The sequence below is a fragment of the Cydia pomonella genome, chromosome 10, assembly GCF_033807575.1.
Source record: "Cydia pomonella isolate Wapato2018A chromosome 10, ilCydPomo1, whole genome shotgun sequence".
Taxonomy (NCBI): domain Eukaryota; kingdom Metazoa; phylum Arthropoda; class Insecta; order Lepidoptera; family Tortricidae; genus Cydia; species Cydia pomonella.
Genome location: NC_084712.1, coordinates 13,026,890 through 13,051,921, shown reverse-complemented (window position 1 = coordinate 13,051,921; position 25,032 = coordinate 13,026,890). Strand labels below are relative to the sequence as shown.

The 25,032-nt window shown below is 34.2% G+C and overlaps 2 protein-coding genes across 3 annotated transcripts in view; one reads left to right on the top strand and one right to left on the bottom strand.

Moving 5' to 3' along the window:
• Positions 1-25,032, top strand: part of LOC133522129 (putative inorganic phosphate cotransporter) — a 74,525-nt gene that overhangs the window by 14,395 nt on the left and 35,098 nt on the right. The window contains exon 1 of one of the 2 annotated variants that reach the window (XM_061857353.1): positions 20,438-20,910. The exons of the other annotated variant lie outside the window; for it this stretch is intronic. Within the exon in view, the coding sequence (XP_061713337.1) occupies positions 20,877-20,910 (34 nt within the window). The 5' untranslated portion in view covers positions 20,438-20,876. Of the gene's footprint in view, positions 1-20,437; positions 20,911-25,032 lie in introns of those variants that run through there. 2 annotated transcript variants of the gene reach the window in all.
• LOC133522123 (ionotropic receptor 75a-like) overlaps positions 1-25,032 on the bottom strand; it is a 55,460-nt gene that overhangs the window by 21,659 nt on the left and 8,769 nt on the right. The window lies entirely within an intron of this gene.

Genomic DNA, 25,032 nt, shown 5'->3' with positions numbered 1-25,032 from the left:
TTAAAATATATTTTTCAAATCGACGACACAGCTCTATGAAAATCCGGTTTGACTTCGCGGGTGGCGCACTCTAGTGTCCAGTGAAAGGCGCATTACGTGTATGCAACTATGCACCCACACATTGCAGATAATTTGCTCTAAACATCGGAGAAGTGGTTAATAAGTGGTTAGGGTAAAAGGTGCCAGGACGGAACTGCATTCCATAGTGATGGATCGAAGATTTCAACAGAAGATGGCTCGGATATTAAGGATGTTTTTCTGAGATAAATACCTGAATAGAAATGAATCTCATTACATTTGTACTTAGTGATGAAATTGATGATACATCCCTTAGTTTCTTTAATGCCGGTTATAAGGTTGGTAGAGAAGAACCGACCATATTTCGTGGATGTGAAATGTAATGAGATATAATACGTATATATACTTACGTCATTTTAAATTAGAGTAATAATTTAAAAGTGCACGTCTTAAACGAGATTAAATTTTGCATCGTTGTTTAATTTATACGCCTTAGAAATACTCTTAGGCACGATAAAAGACATAGTGAAAAATAAAAAAATTGTTTTTCTGGCTCTGGTTCCTACAAATAAAGTGACCAAATTAAAAAGGTATTTAGATTTACCTATTTTTAGGGTTTCGTAGTCAACTAGGAACCCTTAGTTCACCATGTCCGTCCGTCTGTCCGTCCACGGCTTTGCGCCGTGGTCGTTAGTGCTAGAAAGCTGCAATTTGGCAACATCACAATCGGAATAGGGCAAACACGAAATCTCTGAAACAGTCCTGAAATTTAGAAGCAACATTAAAGCTTATTAAATTCTACACAAAAAAGTCCTAGATAAAGTTCAGTACACCGTGTAGGTTTAGTGGCCTAATCTTTTCTCGAAAAGTCTTCTAGAAATCGATTTTCGCTCATGTCATCTCGGATTTGGGTGAATATGGTATCAACACATTCATTTTGATGTCCTGAACACAAATATATGAGATGACAAGCGCGAGAATGGTGGGGGTAGTTACTGTGGTGACATATAGTCGGCAGTACAGTTTACACTGTTTTCTTTTAAACATATCATGTGGGGTACCAAATGAAAAACTTTGTGAGTAGATTACAAATATAATAAAATATAATGAGTCACATTAAAAAAATATATATATGTATATATTATATATAACATACTATAACATTTTTACTACTTGGTCTAACAAATTATTAGAAAACGTTAAAAAATTTTCACAATCCAGAGTACATCAAGTTGAATAAGAGTATAATTTTCTGTTACAGTAGACTACTAAAATACTAGTTTTTTACTGAAAACAAAGTATTTTAGTAGTTTCCTCCTATAACAGAAAATTGTACTGTTATTCAAATTTATGTACTTCTCTTATTTTTAAATATTTCTGGTATGGTATTTTTCAACATTATGTAGAGGATATTCACAGTCACTTGGCATTCGCAGTCACTATGGTATCTTTATATTTCGGAATAATCCATTTAGTAGTTTTCAATCTAGAGCAGTTCAAAATCAACTCTGGATTGTGAAATTGTTGACAGCTTCTAATGTTTGTTAGACCAAGTAGTGAAAATGTTATAGTATGTTTTATATTTGTAATATATACTCACAAAGCCCTTTCATTTGGAACCCCACATGGTATGTTTAAAAGAAAAAACTTTGTACTGCCGACTTTATGACGTCACAGCAAATTATGCATTAATACCATATTTACATGAACGAAAAGTAACCTAAAACCAGTTCTGCCTCCCGCCCTACTACTTTGGCTACTAGACAGATTTTTTTATAGGACGTATTCTATAAGATGACTGCGTTTTAGGAACTTATGCTTGTAACGTACATGATACTTACTAACTAATTAATAGCCCCCGTTTACCCTATTCCGACTTTCTGATAGAATGGTAACTACGGAACACCGCACTGCATGACCAGACATGCTCGTAACTGATTTTATTTTATTTTTGTAACTCTTATAAAGTACCTAAATCAAGCCAACAAACGTGTTTTTAGCATGTTAGATTTCCTAAATTGTTGGTGGCTGGTAAAGACCCTGAGGTACTTTTTAAGGATATTAGATTTTTCCTGTTGCAAAGTGTGTCTATCTACATGATTAGGGTCTCTTCTTTATTGTACCAACGTGAAGTGAATATACATATATCATAACAAGGCTAACTCGTGGTTAAGATGTTGATATTACGCTTGAATCCCGATATGTATTTTTGCTTTTATTATTTAGGTTGTTAAATTGTCAAACTAGCGCGTGTACTAAAATACATAAATTATCCCTTTACTCTTTTGAAACAATTATTAACTTTATGTGGAGGAGGAAAAGTATTCGAGATATGGGTATTTTGAAAAGTTACACATAGGTGGGTCACGAGATTCCAATGGAACCCGCCACTATCAGGAACTAACTCGCTTATAGCTCGTGTTAATCACTTGCTCATCTGTTCAGATAGTTTTAAAACAATGAAAATAAGCAGTTTAGAGTTAAACTCTTTGTTAGAGCCAGTAGTTGCTCTGTCTTCCAAATTTTAGCTTTCTTCATCAATCGGTCTCTGAGAAAAACGTCTGTAATCCATTTACAACACCGAAGTGAACCCTTAAGTTCTTCGCGAACAAAATTTGGTGCGGAGCACTAAAAACAATAGGCACAATACTCGTACCATTACCCAGCTGCAAATACAATTTTTTGCTACACTTTTTCTTCAATTTTGCAACCGGTTATACCTATTAATGGAAAACAATATCGACTGACCTAGCTAGTTGTTTCCACGGGGGGTATAATAATAATAATAGAAAGTGGGACATTATATTAAATTGATGTAAAAAAGTGCATCTATCTATACCCGTAGCATAGTGTGTCATGGATTTATTGCGAAATTCAGATCGCAAAGGTATTGAAATCACAACTTACTTAACAATGTTGAAGTCTCACTAGTCAATGTTGTCAATGTTGAATCTTTTGATAAATGTTTGAAAGTTTGTAACTCCGGGGGTAATAAGAATATTACAAACTCGGGTCTTTAATTTTTCCAGCCGGCGGCTGTCGGGAATTATCACTCTCTTTTACAATATCTCACTTACCCCCCTCATTGCACAATGTAGTTTTACACGTTCATTTTAAAATTATTTAATTTACATTTAACTACCCATATAAGATAAGATAAAAGTTTTCATTATTGCACATATAAAAAGAAAAGTTACACAGAGATAACAGTAAGTATTGATAGTAATGCGCATATCAGTGTGTTTACAGACATTGCAGAGGTCCCCGCACTAGGCCAGGCCTGTATCGCGGGAGACCAGTTTACCATATTGTGCCATGCCTTAATCTACATAATATTTAAAGGAGTAATACAGCGTGGTATGGGTATTTTTGCAAGCTTAATATAATTATACTTACTAACTGATACGGTATCTACGCAAAATAATTTATAATAAAATTAGGTGTGTTCATAGATCAGCCCTGCTTCAACGGAGTTGTTATCATTTAGGTACCTTTAATAGGAAAAAATAACGCAAAAAGTTAGCGACAGTGTTTTAGCCGTATTTGCGCGATCTTGTCGTAAGTCAGTAATGAATTAAGGCAATTAGATTCGTTGCAACAACAATGTCGCAACGATGGTCAAACAACCCAGCAAAGGCATCGCATTGTCTCTCGATTTCCTTACAGCAAGTACCACGCAAGGTTGCTGTGGCTGTGACCCTGCTCGACAGATTTACAAAACATCTAGAGTCTGAGTAACATAAGATGGCAGCGATTTTGAATTTTTGACAGCCCAGACAGTGCAAGTGGTATTTTAAAGGTCAAACTTCCATGAAATTGTGACAATTACTTAACACTTGCACAGGCTGATCTATCAAAATCGCTGCCAACTTAGCTTGGTCTAACTCTAGCTCTAAATTCATTTATATAAAATACTCGGAACAAGTAAATAATGACACGTCCATACAACGACGTTTTTAATACATTTGCGATAAAATCACAATAAATATAATTGGTTACGTGAGTAGGTATTCCATTACAGTAGTTACAGTTAAGAATTTCCCTTGAACTTGATTGATATTGTAAATTTAGCAATATACTCTATGTTCTATATGTATTGTAAAAATTAAATAATGAACTCATTTCATACAAAAACACTCCCACAGTTACAATTTAAGTTGAATTATATTGATACAACTTAATTTTAAGTGAAAATACTGAAAAGAGCGGGCGCCAATTTTACTTTTTAATTTTTGCGGTTAACAACAGCCAACGTTTCAGCCAATAATTAAAAAAATTATTTAGTGAAATGTCGTGTTATATAACATTTAATTTATATAATAACAATTTTATATCGTGTAATATATTTTTTGGACGTAATAAAATTAATAAATCTGTAAAGGCGGAATAATAGTACTAGCACAATCGGAATAGAACAAACCTCGAAATCTCTGGAACAGTCCTGAAATTTGTATGTAAATTAAAGGCCCCTTTTTCATGTCCACATCATTTGACATTTGGGGACCACGAGGAATCGCAGCCATGTTGGATAATGTGTACCATCCCGGAGAAACTCGCGTTTTAGTCTAAATCTACGTTATCTAGGAAAATATGGTCTAAGACAATATTAAAGCTTATAAGTCAGTACGTTTTTTTATTATTATAAGAAATAGGTTACTTTAAACAGCGCTTAAAAATGGTCAAATAAATGCGCTGCTCAGTAATCGGCAACAATAAATTGGCAAGAAATTGTATAGTTAATGGTATTTTGTCGAGTATGAGTATAGCATATTAATCTTAATGTTAAACTTGCTTTGCGCTCCAGGGCCCCAAGATACAGGCTTAGCCTAGTTTGGGTTCCACCAGATATTTCTTATATGGAAAAATTGTTACTGGTAAACAATAAAAAGATTTTGATTTTTTTTTATTTTGATTTTGAATTAACGAACATCAATTGACAGTACAATTGACAACTTTTTTTGTAAAAAAAAAACTTTGTAAGATACGGTCCGAATTGCGGATACTACTACTGGTCAACTATAGTAGAGATCGTTAATAGTATACATTACGATACAAGTGCGAAAAATAGGAAATTCAAAACGAGTGGCGATAAATTAAAACACGACCGAAGGGAGACACGAGTTGCGAATTACCTATTCGCACATGTATCGTACAACGTTTTACAGTATATATGGCCCTTTAAATACTCGACACAGTAACGTAATATGCTTATTTTTGCACTAGTGCTATAAAGTAGCACCATATGTACTGTAAAAGTAGTTAAGTAGGATTATTTACTGCATAACAATTGCGTAAATTTGTATAAGTTCATTGTTTTGATTGTATAATAAAATACGTAAAATATGGTGTTTTTTTTTTTAATAAATGGAAAAAGCAAAATGGTCAGACAGAGATAATTTATTTCTCATTCCGTTCCCAAAATTTCGTTACGATTGGTTAAGTTTTATAGAGGAAAATGTCGAGAACAAAATCTCGATTTAGAGATTTTTTACTTCGGATTTTTGAACGGAGCTGCAATTATCCTTATTGCACTAATTTCAAAAGCCGAACCGCCTCAGTTAGCGCGATAGATATATTCAGCTAAAATTCTCATATTTGAAAAGGGGCTCAACTAATATATCCTCTTAAAAAAAATTCATGGACTTTGTATGACGGTAACGAAGTGGAAGGAACGAAAGATGAATAGAAATTTCCAACCCTTTTTTAGGGTTCCGTAGTCCACTAGGAACCCTTATAGATTCACTATGTCCGTGCTGGTGCTAAAAAGCTGCAATTTGCAGACAGCGTAAGTGTTATTTTAAACGTCAAACTTCTATGCCTGACGTTTACTTAACACTTGCACAGGCCGGGTTATTAAAATCGCTGCGAACTTATCTTGGTCTGACTCTTTTTTCTTGGCTTCCATATCACATTTAGTAGCTTTTTCATGAGTTAGTCTGAGATCCGCACTTTACTCTGTATGGTCCTGTATTTTCAAAACTACCTAAGTGAGTTTCCCGCGCAGTTATTGTATTTATTGTACACTTGGACTTATTACGAATTATGGCTGAATTTGGATGTACTTATTTATCTGCACTTTTCGATCCAGTGCGCCTAGCCAAAATGACAATCGTTTGCAGAAAAGATAAGGAAACGCTATCATCACTTTACTTGCATACAATCGTTTTTGCCTATAAGCTAGGACTACGAGATAATTAACCGTCTTGCAATGTTTGGATTGGAATAAAGCAATGGTTCTCAAGCGGTAGTATTCAATTGATATTTGGTGTCGGACTTATACACGAGCAAAGTGAGCCAACTTCCGTGACCCCGGGGCCAACCCCATGACCACTCCATGACCAATGTCGCCTGCGGTATTTCCGGACCGATACGGCCTTCAAACCTTGAAGAAAAGAGCGTACTTCTCTGGTGTCTGCGTGTCCGTGGGCGGCGGTAATCGCTTACCATCAGGTAATCCGTCTGCTCGTTTGCCTCCTATATCATTAAATAAATTTCATGACCACCTCCATGACCAACCCCATGACTACCACCATGATCAATTTAGAGGAAAGAGATCATTATAATCGAAGTCTTGAATCAAAACATTCAATGTCACTGACGGTTGAGTTAGCTTCAGAATAACCAAGACTCGAAGAAATATCTTCATCTGAAATGGATGTGCTTGAATCTGATACGTGGATTACAAATTCGAAATACAGTACTTTTACTCAATCCTGAGAATAAATTATATGTAAGTACATATTATAATAATGCATAAAATGGCAAAGTATCAAAACTGTTTGTCAGTTACGTTAAGATAGTGAATGACCTGTAAATTAAAACATTTTGTATGAATATACTGGAATATACTTACCGATTTCGTATCGGAGATTAATTATTAGGAGACTATTGAATAGGTAATAATTCAATATTAAATACAAAAATATACCTACCTAATTTCCCTTGTTGAACTATGTACGATTTTATCCCGTTTCGATATTATTTCGTACATAAATCTTGCTGTTTTTATAAATAAAAATAATACACAATGACATAAGTTTATTTACTTTTTATTAGATAAATATGCATGTGTCAAAGGTTTGATTACCATATAAAATTGATAATGTTAGTTCCCATTTCTGCCACGACTCTTCTCTTTCCGCACAGACTCTACCAAAATTGTAGTCACAAAAAAATTAAGACAGTTTCCCTGTAGCTTGTATTGTTTCGGATTTCACTTCAGTGACCCTGTTAAAAAGACCCATTATTCACAGAATTCAATAACTACATTAACAGTCGATTTTAGCTTAACAGTTACTCAGCCAGCATCTTTTGTGTTGTTTTTATGCAGAGAAAGCCTCTTGAGGTTTTCGTCAAGGTTAACTATTAGGTAATACTATGTAATGACTAACACTAAAATCCGTGTTAATGAAATGCGGTCACCTGGGGGCCTAGTCAAGTGACAATCGTTGATAACAAACGCCAATCGAAACTGAAATAGTGTATGGAAATGATCACGTAACATTTCTTTGCATCTGTTTTCCCGATACATTTTTACTTTTTAACAGACTTCAATTTCATAGAAGAAGGAGGTATTTCCAAGTTGGTTCCATTTTCATTTGGTTCTGATCTGATGATGGGATCCATTAGAAATTGAGGGAACTCCTCATTTCTTGATGAAGGCTTGATGTATGGTGATTTGGGTGTTTTCTTAACCAATTTGATGAAGTGGATCTGATGATGATAATTTTTTGATGATAATGATGATGTTATTTTTTAATGTAGTATGTTCACCGATTACTCCGACACCGTCCGACACATGTATGGTGATTTGACTGTATTCTTAAGCAAATCAAGCATTTCCTCTCGAAAACTACCAATTTGATGTAGTGCAACTGTAGCCTTCCCACGAATTTGGCTCTACATATTAGCTGACGTGTTCGTAACTTACTTTCTATACATCTTGCTCTCACTAATAGCATGCCAGTACGAGCGAGATGCATAGAAAGTAAGTTACGCTAGCGAACATGTTGGGGGTTGGAAGTTGAGGAATTGGGGGTTAGGATTAGGAGTTAAATGGTCTGGGGTTGAGGGGTCGGGGAATGGCGGTTGAAGGTTTGGTGGTTCAGGGTTAAGGGTTTCAGTGATCAGGGGTTGATGCTGTGAGGTTGAGTGATCGGAGGGTTGAGGGATTGGGTCAGTGGCAAGGCGGAGGCTAGATTTAGAGTAGTGGCAGGAACGATTTCCCAGACGGACTCGAGGAAAATCCTGATTATTTATTAACGAATTTAGTCTTAAACATGATTGTGTTCTTCATTCTTGCGTCACGCGTTACTCATAAGCTCTTAACAACAATGACTTAAAACGAAAAATGGAAACAGTAACAAGCCGTGAAAAGGTAACAAAGAGACAGATACAATTTATTCCACGTTTATAATACCTATTACTACAGTTGTAATGTGATTTGTAGACATACAGTTGATTATTTTTGACCGGTATTGTTACTATTTGGCTTGGCACCGACTTCAAACATATCAGTTGGTAACTAATATACTTAAAAACCGGCGAAGAGTATGTCGGCCACGCTCAGTGTAGGGTTCCGTAGTTACTCTTCCGTCACAATAAGCTAAACTGAAGCTTAAAGTATAGTAAATTGTTAACCAAGGGATGAAACGGTACCTTTCACCCGAATTAAACAAATAGGCAAATTTGCATAATTAGTACCTAATTAAAGTAAGTCTTTTTACTATGAAGCGAAAACTTTTTGCGATAACTCAAAAACAGCTAAACTGATCATGTCCGCTATAGTTTTCATTTAATGTCTTTCTTAAGCTCTACTTCCACGATTTTTTTCATATTTTTTGGACCTATGGTTCAAAAGTTAGAGGGGGGGGACACATTTTTTTTTCTTTCGGAGCTATTATCTCCGAATATATTCACTTTATCAAAAAATGAAATTCGTGAAAACCCCTATTCGTTTTGAAAGACCTTTCCAACGATACCCCACACTCTAGGGTTGAAGCGAAAAAGAAATTTCACCCACACTTTACGTGTAGGGGAAGTACCCTAAAAAAGAATTTTTTTTTAGATTTTATTGTACGACTTTGTCGGCTTTATTGATTTATATATCCATGCCAAATTTCAGCTTTCTAGCACTAACGACCACGGAGCAAAGCCTCGGACAGACAGACAGACAGACGGACATGGCGAAACTATAAGGGTTGGGAAACTATAGTTGACTACGGAACCCTAAAAAGGATAATATTTTATTGTATCCTTTTTGAAGTCGGTTTACTTTTTTTTGTAAAAAGTTTTTATTTAATCGGCGTTTGACCATGTACGATTATCATCTTGGTTTGTGTGGAGGACATTTGTTCTTTGACACTTGGCAAGGAGCAATTTGTTTCCCAAATGTCATTAAATAGTCATTAAGTGTAAGCACTAGTACGAGTTACGAAAGTGACTGCAGTTTCACTTACTATTACGTAGATAGAGCGCATTTATCAAAAACTAAATAATGACAAATTAATAAATATTTTATACAAATGTGTGTAGCACTCTTTACCTACACTACCTACGAGTTTTTTTTACACAGTACAGCGGTCAAATACATTTTAGAAAAAGGTCACTTCTGTGGACGTTAACGTTAACGACTTGGGTATCTATTTACATTGGGTATATATAATATATATTGCGTTTTTCTTATTTGAGTTTCAAGCACTGAAATAAATATCCCGCCTGCAAGGATTCTCTGCTAGGAAATACGAACAACTTCCACATACTATATAATCTGTAATGATAGTAACTAATGATGTGTTAGTGTACAATTTTTCTGTATTACCTATACAATACCATTCTTGGTACCCGTAGGCGTGTTTGTGAACCTAATTAAATCTTGCTTGGTAACTACTCTCATTTGACCCAGTTTCCGATTAATCTAAAATATAGGCGCTCTGACATCGAATCAAATCAGCACCGAACAAGTTATAAATGCGCTTTGTTTTATCATATCTAAAGCCACTTTGCAGTTTGGAAATAACCATGTTGATATATTTTTTGTTTTACATAATAAGTTTATCCGCAGTTACAGTTCACTCGGTGAATAGGATTCAAAACCAACCACCATACCGAGTATTTACTACTATTTACAAGATTCCTTCTCGGAATATGTTTAGGACTTTAGTGTGATTTCCACGGATCGTCAAATATCAATATTTATAAATGGTTATGTTGAATAAACCACGTCTCTACGACTTGAAAAGTTGCTATGAATGTATACATAGGTACCATAGCTAGCCTTATCTATACGTCGTGTCCTGTATTTAAAGAAACTAACAGCGAAACTCATATATAAGTAGTAAAGGAGAAAAGGAGGATTTTTAGATTTAGGTAAGACGAACAGCATACGTAAGTATGTTCGTTAACCTGATAATATATATACTTAAACCGATAGGTATATTATCATTCAGACCATCTTTCAAGTTCAACTCGTGGTTATATTCCTTAAGATTCGTTTTTGCTTTTATTACATCTCTTATTTAAAGCGCAGCGACTGCGTATTTTCCAGAATTATTAATGAAGTGCTATTGTTATCAGATAGTTCTTATTTGCTGTTTTCAACTGAAAATGTTTGAGTTTTCTATATTTTGAATTATGATATCTTTGTCTGGTGTTAGCTCTGACTGAGTTTTGAGTTTTAATTTATCTCTCGGTTAGGTATGAGTTAGTGTTGTTTGTCATATTATTAATAATAATATCCCTATACTTCGTTTATTAGCATTAGAAATAACTTCGCAGAAGAAGGCTTGTGGTACCAAATCGGTCAATTTTTGTGGTAAAATATTGAAGTAAATTATAAGTATTGACCATGCTCCAAAGATTCAATGATTTTATTTGTACAACATAGGTAATACAAGATGTTCGAGTAATGCTCAATTACATAATTCCATTATTTTTAACAATTAAAGAGCCTGATAAAAACGCGGCTCTACTCATGAAATTGGTATACTACTTCTATTTTATACCATTATGAGGGATCGTTTAATTCTCCACGTCAAATAGACGATTCAAATAAATTCCACCTTATTTGTTAATAAGTTCATCACATTCACTGCCAAGAACACGTATGTGTGTTCATTTTGTACTGGTAACAGGGCGCCCAGCACCGAAAGTGTTAATTGTTTCCCCGAGTGTTATTGTTTACCTACTACTCAATTCTATAAAATATTATCATTTATAATATAAAGTTAACTGTAGGTTATTTACATAGTTTAACTTCATGATTATTTTGTTTCATCCTGTTCGTAGGTAAAAAAAAACTAAATATATTTATCAGCTTACCTATTTATTAACTCTTTTTCCTTCGTTATTTGTAGACAGCAATGTAGTAATTACTAATTACCATGTCTTGACCAGGAGGGTGACTCGAATTATATAATCTTGTTATGAAATGGTTACGGACATGCTATAGCCAACAACCGTAGCCAATAACCAACTTCTTCAACCAGAAATGTCAATGTGACAGATGACAGATCTAATCCACAAAAAAAAAATGACATATTGTTCTATATTAAAATAAGCGTTTAAATTGGGCTCTAGGCGTAACAAAAATATATTTTTTCAGGTGTCCAACTAATGGTTAATTTCTGCATGTTCAAATTATACCTACTTAAGGTGCAATAAGTTCGTGTTCTTCTCTCAATCTCACTAAGCGTACCTTAGCAAGATGGAAGTGCGTGCCCGGGAGCGCGGATGTCATGTTTTATGTTGTACATTTAAATAAATAAAAAACATAATCGATGCGTTCCCTCAAACATTATATTACTGATTTTTAGAAGCAATTTTGATATATTTCGCTTTTGTGCATAATTTGTTACACATTTTTTAAGTGCTTTTAGACCTATGTTCAATATTTTTATATCGAGCGAAAGTCAAAAACTCAGGATTCGAGTAGGTACAAGCTCCTGAGAAAAGCCTAAAGATTGCTGATTAAATTTATGGCAGCCGTATTGTGATCCAAAAAAGCGTTACGACTTTTTTTTAAATCCGTTTGAACCTACTGTACCTTAATTATGATGTGAATCTGCAAATACTCGTGGATGGAAGTTTCCACCAAAGGTGCGTAGCGCACGGTGTTTAAGATTTCACTACCTGGGCCGCATGTACTTCTACTCCCATTTAGAGTCTTATCAACAGACCCCAAGGTCTTATTTCGTATACCTATTTATTTATATATATTTATATCAGTCAGCTTGATATTTTCGTTGTGAACATCGTACTGACGCCATCAGGGTGCTTAGCCAACGTACCAATCCTTAACGCTCCGTAGCGAACGAAACGCACTGTCGCGGTGTGTCGAATGTCAATGTGGAAAATATAGAAAAGTGATAGAGAGATGACTACGCCACGCTACAGAGCGCTAACGATTGGCACGTTGCCTAAGCACCCAGATCGGATATATCGGAGAGGCCAAGGCGTTTACAAATATCTGAACATAGCCTCTATTATCAAGACGCTAAAGTGCTGTACACAGTGTTTATTTAATGAAAACTGTTGTCCGATATATATCTTAACAAATATACCTACTCATGTTTTTTTAGGATTCCTCTAAGCAAATAACTCATGCTGTTGGTGTGACAATTCGCACATCATTATCACAATATGTACCTATATCTAGGCCCTACCACTTAAAATCTACTTAAACCTACTTATTATCTTTTCATAACACTTGCTCGAAAAAGATCGTATTTCATGCAGGTGTACTGAAGGACAAAGACCTATTTTGTTCTCGTGGGATTGTGAAAAAAAAGCTATAACTTAGGCCTTAGGGAGTTATAGCTTTTTTTTATTATATCACTTATTCATACAAACCAAGTAGCATAGATGAGTTTTACTTTTAAAATTCTGTATAATTTAATATTTTTGGTTATGATTAAACATGGCCATGGCCTAGTGGGTAGTGACCCTGCCTACGAAGCTGATGGTCCCGGGTTCAAATCCTGGTAAGGGCATGTATTCGTGTGATGAGCATGGATATTTGTTCTTGAGTCATGGGTGTTTTCTATGTATTTAAGTATTTATAAATATTTCTATATTATATATATCGTTGTCTAAGTACCCTCAACACACAACACAAGCCTTATTGAGCTTACTGTGGGACTTAGTCAATTTGTGTAATAAAGTCCTATTGTATTTATTTATTTATTTATTTAACAGCCGATTAAATTATTTTTACACAATTTTCAATCGTGGCTGAATGCCGAATAGGTCTGTGCCTTCGATGCCTAACCTGTTTACAACGTATATAAGAATTAATGCGCTTAAAATTTAGTATTTTCTTCGCAAGTGTGATGAAAAACATTGTGTGTAACTCCGGGGGTATAAATATTGCAAACTCGGGTCTTTAATTTTTATTATTACCACCCTCGTGTCCAAATTTCCCTTGACCCCCTTCGTTGCACAATGTACTATTATTGTGATGCGTATATTATTGGTTTTTGTTTTGCAAAATTTAGGTGAAAATATTAAAAGTAAGTGTCATTCGATAACTCATTACAATTACATTGTTTATCAATGTTACTTGTTGACCGAAGCGTCAGCGAGGGTCTTCGTTTTGACTTTTGACACGGGATGTTCTCCTCTACTAATTGCAATTCTCATCTCAACCGATTCTCGTGAACTTTTGTGAGCAGGTTCAGTAGTTACATAAAAAAATTCTGTTTTGTTTTTTTGGAAAATGTTCAAAATAGTGTAATTTGGCATAAAGGACTTAAGTGACATTAAACCATGGCACAATGATTCAACGAAGTATTTATTGTTTTTATATAATCAATCTTATCGCGAGGTCTACATCTCACAGAGCTACTAGTTACGGTTGTTTTCATGGTGATTAGTTTACTCCGACATTGTCGATCGATATCGGTATGCTTATTTATTTATTTATTTTACATGGAGAGCCAACAGCTATAACTATGCTAATAACAACATAAATAGTGAGACAGAGCCAATTATAGGATCTCACATATAGCAACATCTTAATATTTAACATTAAGTTAAAAAACACGCACTATTTTACATAGGCACATGCAATAATATGTTAACAACGTTATGTATAGGGATGTTCACTGTATTTAAAATAAGTTATTTGACACCATGCTTGAAATGAAATATTACTAGAATTGAATTGAAAATTAGAACTTGGGTATTATCTAGAAACTATACCTACTTCGGGCACGGGCATACATACCAACCAACTACCTGTCAAGTCTTTTCAATTGAAGCAGCTTGACCAATTTACGCCTCGCAGAAGGAATGAAACACTTGAATATGTCAATATCTAGCTCTCTTGTCACATTATTTAAGCGACGACTGGCTCGAATCAAAAAACTATTTTGCCTATATTTGGATGAAACACATTTAACTGAAAGAGGGGGGAAAATAAGTTTAGACCGAGTAGGCGTATTAAATGAAAGTTTGTGAAGCAGTTCGGGGCAATCGAGAGTACCACTTGTGATATAGAGAATGAAGGTGATGTCAGCTATCTCACGTCGTTTATATGACGGTATTAAATGATGTTTTTTGCGCATACTGTAGTAGTAAGTTGAATTATAAGGGCATTTAAGTTTAAAGTTAAGAAATTTTAGAAACTTTTTTTGAACGCGTTCAATTCTATCAATGTAGGTTCCTTAGCAGGGGTTCCAGATTTGAGAAGCGTATTCCAGTTTATTCCTAACTAAAGCAATAAAGAACTTTCAGCGTCTTAGCTTGAGTAAAATGACCAGAGTTACGCATTAGAAACCCCAATGATTTTAAGGCATTACTTACAATGTTCTCTAAAGGCATATCGAAAAGAAGTTTTGAATCATGTATTACACCTAAGTCTCTCATGAAATTAACCTTATTCAATACTTGATCTCTAAGCGTGTAGGTAGTAGGGATCTGGTTATGCTGACGTGAAAAAGTTAATGAGAAGCATTTAGATGGATTTAAGTCAAATCAAGGATTTTAGGAAATCGTCCATTTGACGTAACAAAACGGTATCAAAAACAAATTGCATAAATGATTGTAAATATGTATACCATCAGCTTGACTATCATATTTTGCCGCAGCTCATATGATTTCATATTAGGTATGTACAAATTACGTCGCTCTGTCCTCGCAGTAAGATGTTTTTCAAAAGTATCTGGACGCACTAGTATTGGAATACTACTGGAATACCTATAAACTTTTTGAATAAACCCCACTGCCCGCTAAAAAGTTCGCTGATATCCTCTAAAAATCGCACTTTTAAGGTTTTCGTAGTCACCTAGAAACCCTTATAGGTTCGCCATGTCAGTCTGTCCCATGTCTGTCCGTCCGTCCGCGGCTTTGCTCAGTGATCTATAGTGCTAGAAAACTGCAATTTGGCATGGATACATAAATCATGCACTGCGATAGAATGGTAAAATAGAAACTACAAAAAAAATTTTTTGGTAACTTACCAAAAAAAATTTTTGTTTGTGTTTTTTTTTGCTTTGACTCATATAAGTGTCGTTATCGTTGCATAGGGTATTTCAAAACGTATAAGGGTCTACAAAACCATTTTTGATAAAATTAATATTTACGGAAATAGTCCCTCTGAAAGAACAAAAATATGTGTGCCCTGCCAGAGGGCACACATATTTTTCATAGAGATCTTTTGAACCATGAGTCCAAAAATATGAATAAAATCGTAAAACAAAAGCTTAATAAATACTTTCAATTAAAACTATAGCGAACATGATCGGTCTAGTCGTTTTGAGTCATTGCAAAAAATCTTCTCTTCTTAGTAAAAAGTAGAAAGCACTGCAAGTACTCCCTTAAGTTTGTAATGTACATGATACTAACTAATAATAAAAATAAAATAAAAACTAATAGCCCCCGTTTGCCCTATTTTAACAGAATGGTAACTTCTAAACCCTACACTGAGTATGGCCCGTACCGTATGTGCTTGGCCGATTTTTAAACTTAAAAACAGAATAGGTATCATCCAAAGTCGGTTAAGCGGTTAATATTATGTTTTGCATAAACGCTTCATTTTGACCAACTTTTTGGACAACTAATAACCTACAGACAATACATCTATTACAAAATATAGGTATGTGTGCTTACTGCTTATCAAACGGATACACCATTTGACTTGTTTTAATGACATATCGTGACATAGAGACCATTTCACTATTCTTATGAGAAGTGGCGATATTATCAGAGCAATTTAAATATAACAAGTAATGTTAAAATGACGTACCTATTTAGACATTTACATATTATATGGAAAACTTCGTAATATAGTGACAACATATCAACATTTACGATGTCACACGCTATCAAAAAGAAAAATCGAATCAGGCCTCTAAGCTCGGTAACTAATGTGTTCCGCAAACTGCCTCATTAATTATAATACAGATCAGGTTATTTTATGAATATGTATTTATTAAATCTAATAGATTTGTGACTATCTTTGGAAAAACACGTTAGGTTATTCATGAAAAATACAGTTATAATAATTTAATGAATTACTAACAAATCATCGCAAAATAGTGATTATTTGTAAACGGTATAATTTTGGCATTAATCGAAAGTATAATTAGACTGTACATACGTAAAAATAACACAGCTAAGTCCCTCTTGCATGTACCTAGTTGTGCACACTTTGCAAAATACATTAAATAAATTACATTGTCATTGACAATTTTATTATTCCTGATGAATCTTTTCGAAAGACAAATTGAAGGTAAGTGACAGGATTAATTAAACTTCTCAGCAAAGTATTTAGTGTGTTCTGCAAACCTTACGACATTATTTTTTTAAGTTATAACACTTATTTGATTTTGTTTGTTTACCAGTATTTTTGATATTATCTTGGAGAAGACAAACAAACTAACAATAAACTAACTAGCAGGAGGTGCCTAATACAATACGCATTCAAGATTAATTTGCTTGAATTTGTGCAAAAAGTGATTTTTTAGGGTTCAGTCAGCAATACTATTCGCGTAGCACTTTTAGACTTTGGTACCTTTTCTGTGCAGGTGACTGTACATAATTATATTAAGTAATTTCTTCATTATCTACCTACTCAATCTATTTTCAATAATCCAAGAGCGTAATTGAGATGAACTTTGGCAAGGTATTTGACGATGATTTAATTTTATTTACAGTCTAGGGTTCTTTTGCAGTTAATTTATAGACGACATTGACCATTTGTAAATCTTATTATAATGCAACAAATTTTTCTAATCACCACTCCGTCCTGTCGCATTAATTAGTTTATAAAATAAGTAGACCTTCGTTCGTATTAGTGAGATAGATTTCGTATTAAATTTATAAGAAACATCTGTCATTGCCACACCCGATATGGGTATCATGTATTGAGACAATTTTATTGTTACCTGTGCCCCTAGTGTAAATTTAGTCGATAGCGAAACGTGACGTACGCGTTTGCGTTAAGTCTCATTTTGTATGGGTTTTTGAACAGCGCGCCAAGCGGGACGTTTTGGAAAGTCAAAAATCACATACAAAATGACACTTAACGCAAACGCGTACGTAACGTTTCGCTGTCGAAAATATTTACACTAGGGGTACTGAAGACCTGACATATGTACATACAGGTAAGTAATTAAATTAAAATTCATAAGATAAATAGTAGCGTAATATAGATACTGAAAGACCACGCACAGCGCCAGCGCACCTTATACCATTGAAGTTTGGAAACATTTTTTTTTTTAATAAATTAATATTATAGGACATTACGAGTATTACACAAATTGACTAAGTCCCACAGCAAGCTAAATAAGGCTTGTGTTGCGGGTACTTAGACAACGATATATATAATATATTAACATTTATAAATACTTAAATACATAGAAAACACCCATTACTCAGGAACAAATATCCATGCTCATCACACGAATAAATGCCCTTACCAGGATTTGAACCAGGGACCATCAGCTTCGTAGGCAGGGTCACTACCCACTAGGCCAAACCGGTCGTCAAAAACATAGACCATAAACATAGATTCTAAAAATGGCGTAGAGCTTCAAATTTAACCCTGACAGCAGATTAATGAGGTAGAAAGTTTTATCGACTTCAACGTGACCGTGTAATTTAATGTCTAAAATTAAACTACAAAAATTAAAATCAATGACGTAGAGACATTGGTATAATATGTTTAATGTTATTGATGTTATGCAAAATAATACGCACTAGGTTATTTGCTCCGTTAAACAAACAAGTTCTTGTAGTTCGTTTTATTGAATATTAAAAAGCCATTTTACTTTTTCTGAGAATTGTTTATGAGAACGAGTAATAGATTTGCTTCTACGTTTTGAATAAAGTTCTAATGGATTGGCTTTGCAATCTCAACACAAAAACTAATTGGTTCGTACTCGTAGATAGGAATTATTTGAACACGAGGAAAACGTTGAACGATTGTTATTCTTGTGCAAACAAAGGGTTGATGTTTAGAATGGTAAAGCTTATGCAATGTTAGTAAGGCAGGTTAAAAGTATCTAATTATCCTTAACGTAACTTATGACGTGTTCATTTAAATAAAACTTTTTTTTGAAATAAAATCGAAAAAAATAATAAAATTTCGTATTTTTATAAATTTATAAATAACATTCTTTTTTTTTGCAAACAATAGGTACATATAAGTAAGTATTAATGAAGACAAAAGCCTGTATCATTTTTTTTCAAAGTTGTTTTCTCTATGTAAGTGCAGTGAAAGTGGAACATGCGCTACTTCGAACTGCAGTGTTTGTATGGGTCTAAACTTGACCTTTCGTGCTCGTTACGATTACGTAAGTGCATTTATGTAATTAATGTAATTAGGATTATTTTGACCGCTCCAACTGCTCCATTTAAACCGGAAGCATTGCAATGTTAGCCGACTAGACACGATTGACTAATGTGTTTATAACTAATTGCAATTTTAGGTTCAGGAAATGTAATAGCTAAATAATACGAAGATATGTTGCAGATGTTTTTGCTATATCTTTTTGTGAAGCTATTAGGATTATATTATTATTATTGACTGTATAGATACAACTACTTTTTTATGTTTTATTAATTAAATAATAGTTTCTGGTATATCTACTGGCTGATTTTTAATGCGAGATGCGAGAGATTCAAAAACCGAATACTGTTAATTTGCAACAAATAAGATCTAGAATCTGTTATGTGTAAACAATTGTGGCCGAACCGAGGTTTGTATGATAAATATTTTTTTTTAAGTCGTTTATTGGAAACAATTACTGAAGTTACTTAAATTTGAAGTACTTAGGAGGGAAGAATAGCTTTGCGATCCTAACGAAATAACTGCACTTTTTCTATGAAATTCCATTTCGGGAGAAAACGGTTTCCACTAACTAAAACTTAACAAATCACTTTGATTTTGATGTCGATCGCTTCAGCATAATATATTCTAGGTATCGCTATTGTGAAAAAAAAACGTTAAAAAAAAACTTACTTTTTCATTGTGTCAATAATATACTAAAAAAATATGGAGAATGGAAAATATTTAGAAGGGGAAAAACGTTTTCTGTTTTTGTATGGAGGGTCACGTGCTATACCTACTTCCCTCTTAATGACGATGATGTCCAGAGTTTATTTTTCATATTAACAAATAATTTACTAATTTTTAAGGCATTCATCACAAGATCACAAAAAAGTTATTAAATCTCATTTTTCGTCGGCAAGCCAGAAAGTTAAAACAATATATGTAGATTTAAAAAAAAACATTGGTAGGTATATTTATGTTTTGTTATATTGTATAGTTAGTAGGGTGTACAACTTTGTGAACAAATCAAATTATTTTTTTATCAAATATTTTCATTTGGGTTTTTCTAAAATACATATTAGTAGGTATTCGGCATCGCGTCCTGAATAGGAAAAAGTAGAAGAAAATGTATGTTTACACGAAACATTTTTGGCTTTTGTATGGAGGGAATTGCGACTTGGACGACTTGCACCATATATTTTTTTCCGAGTAAAAAAATCTTTTCCTATTTCCTAATCAGAACATTGTTATTACAGCATATTGTTAGTATATTAGGTAGTAGAGAACCAATACAATTATAGGATCAGAACACGATACCGAATATGCCCTTAAACAGATCCCCACTATTTTTGTTACACCTTGTATATGAACTCTAGAATGAATTAGATGTCTGATCCACCGCCACCGGGCCTTCACCACTCGAGGGATTCCTCACTTTTTCATCAATCAAGACCAATTTAGGTGTCTAGTTTTCCCTCTGATTTGGAAGATGGGGTGAGATGATAAACTGATGGTGAGCCCATGTGGGCGAGCATTTTCAGCATAATGCTGACGCTAAAACCGTTTGCCACATTATTTAGAAAACACATTATCAGAATAGTTAATTTAAATTAGTTTACTTATTTTGTATACTTGTTTTTTTTGTGGCAGTAAAGCATTTTCATTCATTCATAAAGTAGGTAAAACTTGTTTTCGTAATAGTTAGCGCCTGCGCCAAATTTTGACCCTCAGGAGATTCGCATATAATAGGTTTCAATACTTCAGTTCGTCAGCCATCCTCCATGCTCGCCGTGCTATATAGAGCCGGAGCGTCTGCGCTCGCGCCTATTGCGAACAGAGCCGCACGCGCGTATGACGCCTGAATGCCTACCACTCCCGCGCCGCGACCGCATACAGCCTTACGTTCTAAATTCAAGTAATTTAAATTTTTTGAATCGAACTCTAATAACGTTAAACATATTTAGTTCTGGAGTGACTGTGGGTGTTATTCGAAATTTTATATCTGTTTTATTTATTTTTTGGTGATTGGACAGTGATGCGGACACGGACTTAGTGATTTAGTGCATCATAGAATTGAACTATCAAAATGTTGACCGGTTGGCAGTTACTTTTATCGAAATGTAAGTTTGAAAGATTAATTTTATAGCATACAAACCTACCATAATATCCAAATGTAAATATTATTTTAATATGGGTATACATAAGTATTTGTAGCTGATATTAATCCGCTTAATGAGTTATAAAAATGTCCATAAAAATATATATAAAATATCAGATACCTACCTACCTATGTAATCTAATATTTTTATGGATATTTTTACCGGTGTAAGCTTTACTATTACTATAGATACCTAACGAAATTGTTTTGCTTATTTTTATTGACACATGTTAATACGGTCAGCTGCAGAAAAAACTGACCACACTACATTGGCCATTCATGGAAAATTGGCCACACTTTTTTTTTTATTCATGACCTATTGGAATAAAAAACGGTCCTAAACTTCCATACATTTTCCGTTCCGTGATTAATATCAGGAATTTTACGGAACACGGAAAACTTTATTCTTGTAATGATCGATAAAGCCCGTGATTTTGAGTAGAAATAAAATAACATATTCCAAATTAAAAAAATATTGGTGTAACTTTCCGAGTAAATAGGAACATTGTTAATCATATCTCTGGTTAATCATACAAATTTATTATGTTAGGGGGCCTGAGAATCTTAAGAGGAATTCCTAGTGGTGATTTTTCCATACAAACGCTCTCGACTGTTTCCTCCCTGGATTTTGAACCTAGAGCAATGATTTTTTCAAATAAGATCAATATCATCAATATCTGTGCCGCTATGTTTTGCTTTTTTGGATTATTTTATTTTGAAGAAACTTACAGCGCCTCAAAAATCGCAATAACGGCTCAATTGAATTGGCTGTAAAAAAAGGCACAGTATACAAATATGACAATAAATATCCAAAAAATCAAAACATAGCGGCATAGATTATTTCTTCCTCTTGCAATTTCCAAAATTTCATAATGATTGGTTGCGTTTTGGAGGAGGAAACAGTCGAGAGCGAAACCTCGATTTTTGAGTTTTTTGCGAGTGAATTTTAATCCGAGCTGCAGTTGTCCTTATCGCACGAATTGGAGGCGGAGACAGTTTATAAATATACGTATACAGAAGGAATAGTGATGGGCATAACATCCTTATTAGGGATTGCAGAACCGGTACTGTTTTAAAGAACCGGGATTTTCGGTACTGGTGGAAATAGGAACAGGGATTTCCCGGTACTTTCGGAACTGGTCTAATTATTACATTATTTTAAATAAAACGACAGCATTTTGCGAATTTAATAATCAATTAATCACAATTTCTTTGACTACGTATAATCACAATAATTAAGGCAATTTTTTTTAGAAATACTTATAGTATTTTACATTGCTCACACTTGTGCGTCACAAGTAAAAGATAACTACTTTGATGTTTGCCACTAGATAGCAAAAATGAAATTACATTAACGAGGGGATTTATATATAAGTATCGCAGTCGTATTGTATAATCCACCGTATTACAATACGGCTAGCCGATATCAAAATAAGGGCCATTTTGAAATGAGGCGGTTCAACGATTAAGGTAGGTATGTTGGGTAAATACCGGATGCGGGTGAAGAACGTAGGACATTCATGTCTCCCTAATTTGGCTTTATTTTTTTAATGTTGGCAACATTGTGTAAGATGCCATTTCATTTCGCCTCGACTGCCAGTGTCCCCGCGTCGCTCAGGGCGTCGGGCTTGTGCTATGCGCAATCACAGGGAGCACGAATTTTCGCAATTTTTTTCTTCTATCCGATCTTCGCCCTGTAATTTATTTTGCGTATTGTGACAAACTGTGTTTGTTTTAATGTATAATTTCTTTTTCGATATTTTTAATATAACTATCCAATCAAAACAGACCTAGGACTGCTGCAGACCGATATCCGATCTTGACCCTTCCAGGTAAAGATCCAAGAGAAACAACCCGATCTTTACCTATTTAAAAAACAGCAGTGATTGTCAAACTTTAAATTTTCTTCAATTTACCTACTGACCTACTTAATTATCACATTTATTGTTTTCTTGATCACACTTTCGTACCATTATTTTTATCCAGTACCACTACCAACGCGACGGTAAATCAAAAGGAAGAGATTTTGGGAGTCTATTTTGTATGTATGTGTTTGTACACCTACTTACGGACAATGTCATTTTTTTAATTTCCGCAACTCAAAGGTAGCCTGGAAGAGATCGCTTTTTAGCGATAAGACCGCATGTTGTTTACATGTGCTTATGTATCTGTTTTCTTTTGTATTGTTTTATTTTATTGAGGTGTGCAATAAAGAGTATTTATATTGTATAGGGATGATGATACATATTGAATTTTATAACAAAATCGAGCAAAATATATAGCAAATGAGCAATTTTTTGCAATAAAGTACCTACACATACAGATGCATATGTAGATGTGCACGCATACATACATAGCTAGTTTCGGATACAAAATAGAGATAGGGCTTCGAAATTAGTTTCCTTAAACTGCTTCAAGAGGGCTCCCTTTTCCTATATATTTACTTTACTCTTTACATACGATCCTTACATTTTATATAAAAAAAGATTGTATATCAACTATATATATATAATTTCAAAATTATACCAACAAAATCGCAATTTTACTTATTTTCCATACTTCAAGATGGGCTCTCAGTGACCTTGACCTTTTTAAAGAACTACTTAGTCTTTTTGATTTCTAAGTTTGATTCTTATTTTTTTGGCGACCTTCATTAAAAATGACTGGGCACGATTATTTTTTTATTTCGATTTTTGTCCCTCCTACTTAAGCACGTAATATCTTCCAGTACATTCCTTTCAATAAATAATACATTTACACTTTCACTAAACCTGTACAGTTCACGAGATCTTAAATTGTCAAAACTTCGAAACCTATCTATTATTTTAGTTTTTCTTATTTTATTACTTCGGGTAAACCTTACAATAAGAGGTTTCTTAGCACATTGTTTACATATCAAATTGCCTTATATTAGGTATCAAAGTTTGAGAGCCACAATTTTACCAATTTTTGTATCAGGGTTAAGATCGGATTCAAAAATACGAAATAAAAACTTTCGATGACAACTTTTAAGTTTGTAATTATTGGTGGCTGCAATTTATATACATTCGACAAGGGTAGAAACCGGACCTATTTCTTTGTGATATCTTATTCTCTTTCCATTAGAAGCAACTTTTTTTCACCATCCGATGTTCTCCCTTGATGGCAAAACACTCGTTACCCTAAAAAAAGTATGTCTCATCTTTACACAGGTACAAAACTGAAACCGTTCTATATTGAAGATTACCAAAATTCAGGCCGAATCTACGGTTATTATTTAACGATTTGCTCCGTACTTCAAGAATCTGTCATGTGCTGAGATCTTGAATAAATGTTTTTTCACGAGTTCTCTCAATTGGTCCAAAAATTGTCCGGCATTACCCCAACATACTTTACTCAGATTGTCATTGCGATACGTTCTTCAATAAGGCGACCCAAGTTTAGCCCCATCGTACTACAAGTTAAATAGATTGTAGTTTAACCATATATTTATACCTACTTACAAAATTTCACAACACACCATGATCACACCCAACTTACTGTCACGGATAGGTACAGTCAAGTGTAAAAATATGGGTGTACACATCTTACTCAAAAATATGTCTCATAGCATCTTATACCAGTGTAATAAGAGCGTAGTACCATATTTATGAGAAGATTCTTTCGATACATATTTTTGCACTTGACTGTACGACGACGACCGAAGCAGGGACATCATTCTTTTTTGCAGTTTTTACCTATATGGTAATTAATAGATACAGTATAATATAAAAATGAAAATAGTACATTACGATACAAGTGCGAAAAATAGGAAATTCGAAACGAGTGGCGATAAATTAAAACACGACCGAAGGGAGTGTTTTAAATCGACACGAGTTGCGAATTACCTATTCGCACATGTATCGTACAACGTTTTACAGTACATATGGCCCTTTAAATGTTCCACACAGTAACGTAATATGCTAATTTTCGCACTAGTGCGGTAAAGTAGCACCATATGTACTGTAAACAATATTATGTGATCAAAATATGAGATCTGTGATATGAGACCAAAAACAACTTGCTTCGGGCAGCGCAGGATGAATTCCGTCCGGCTCGCGGGCGA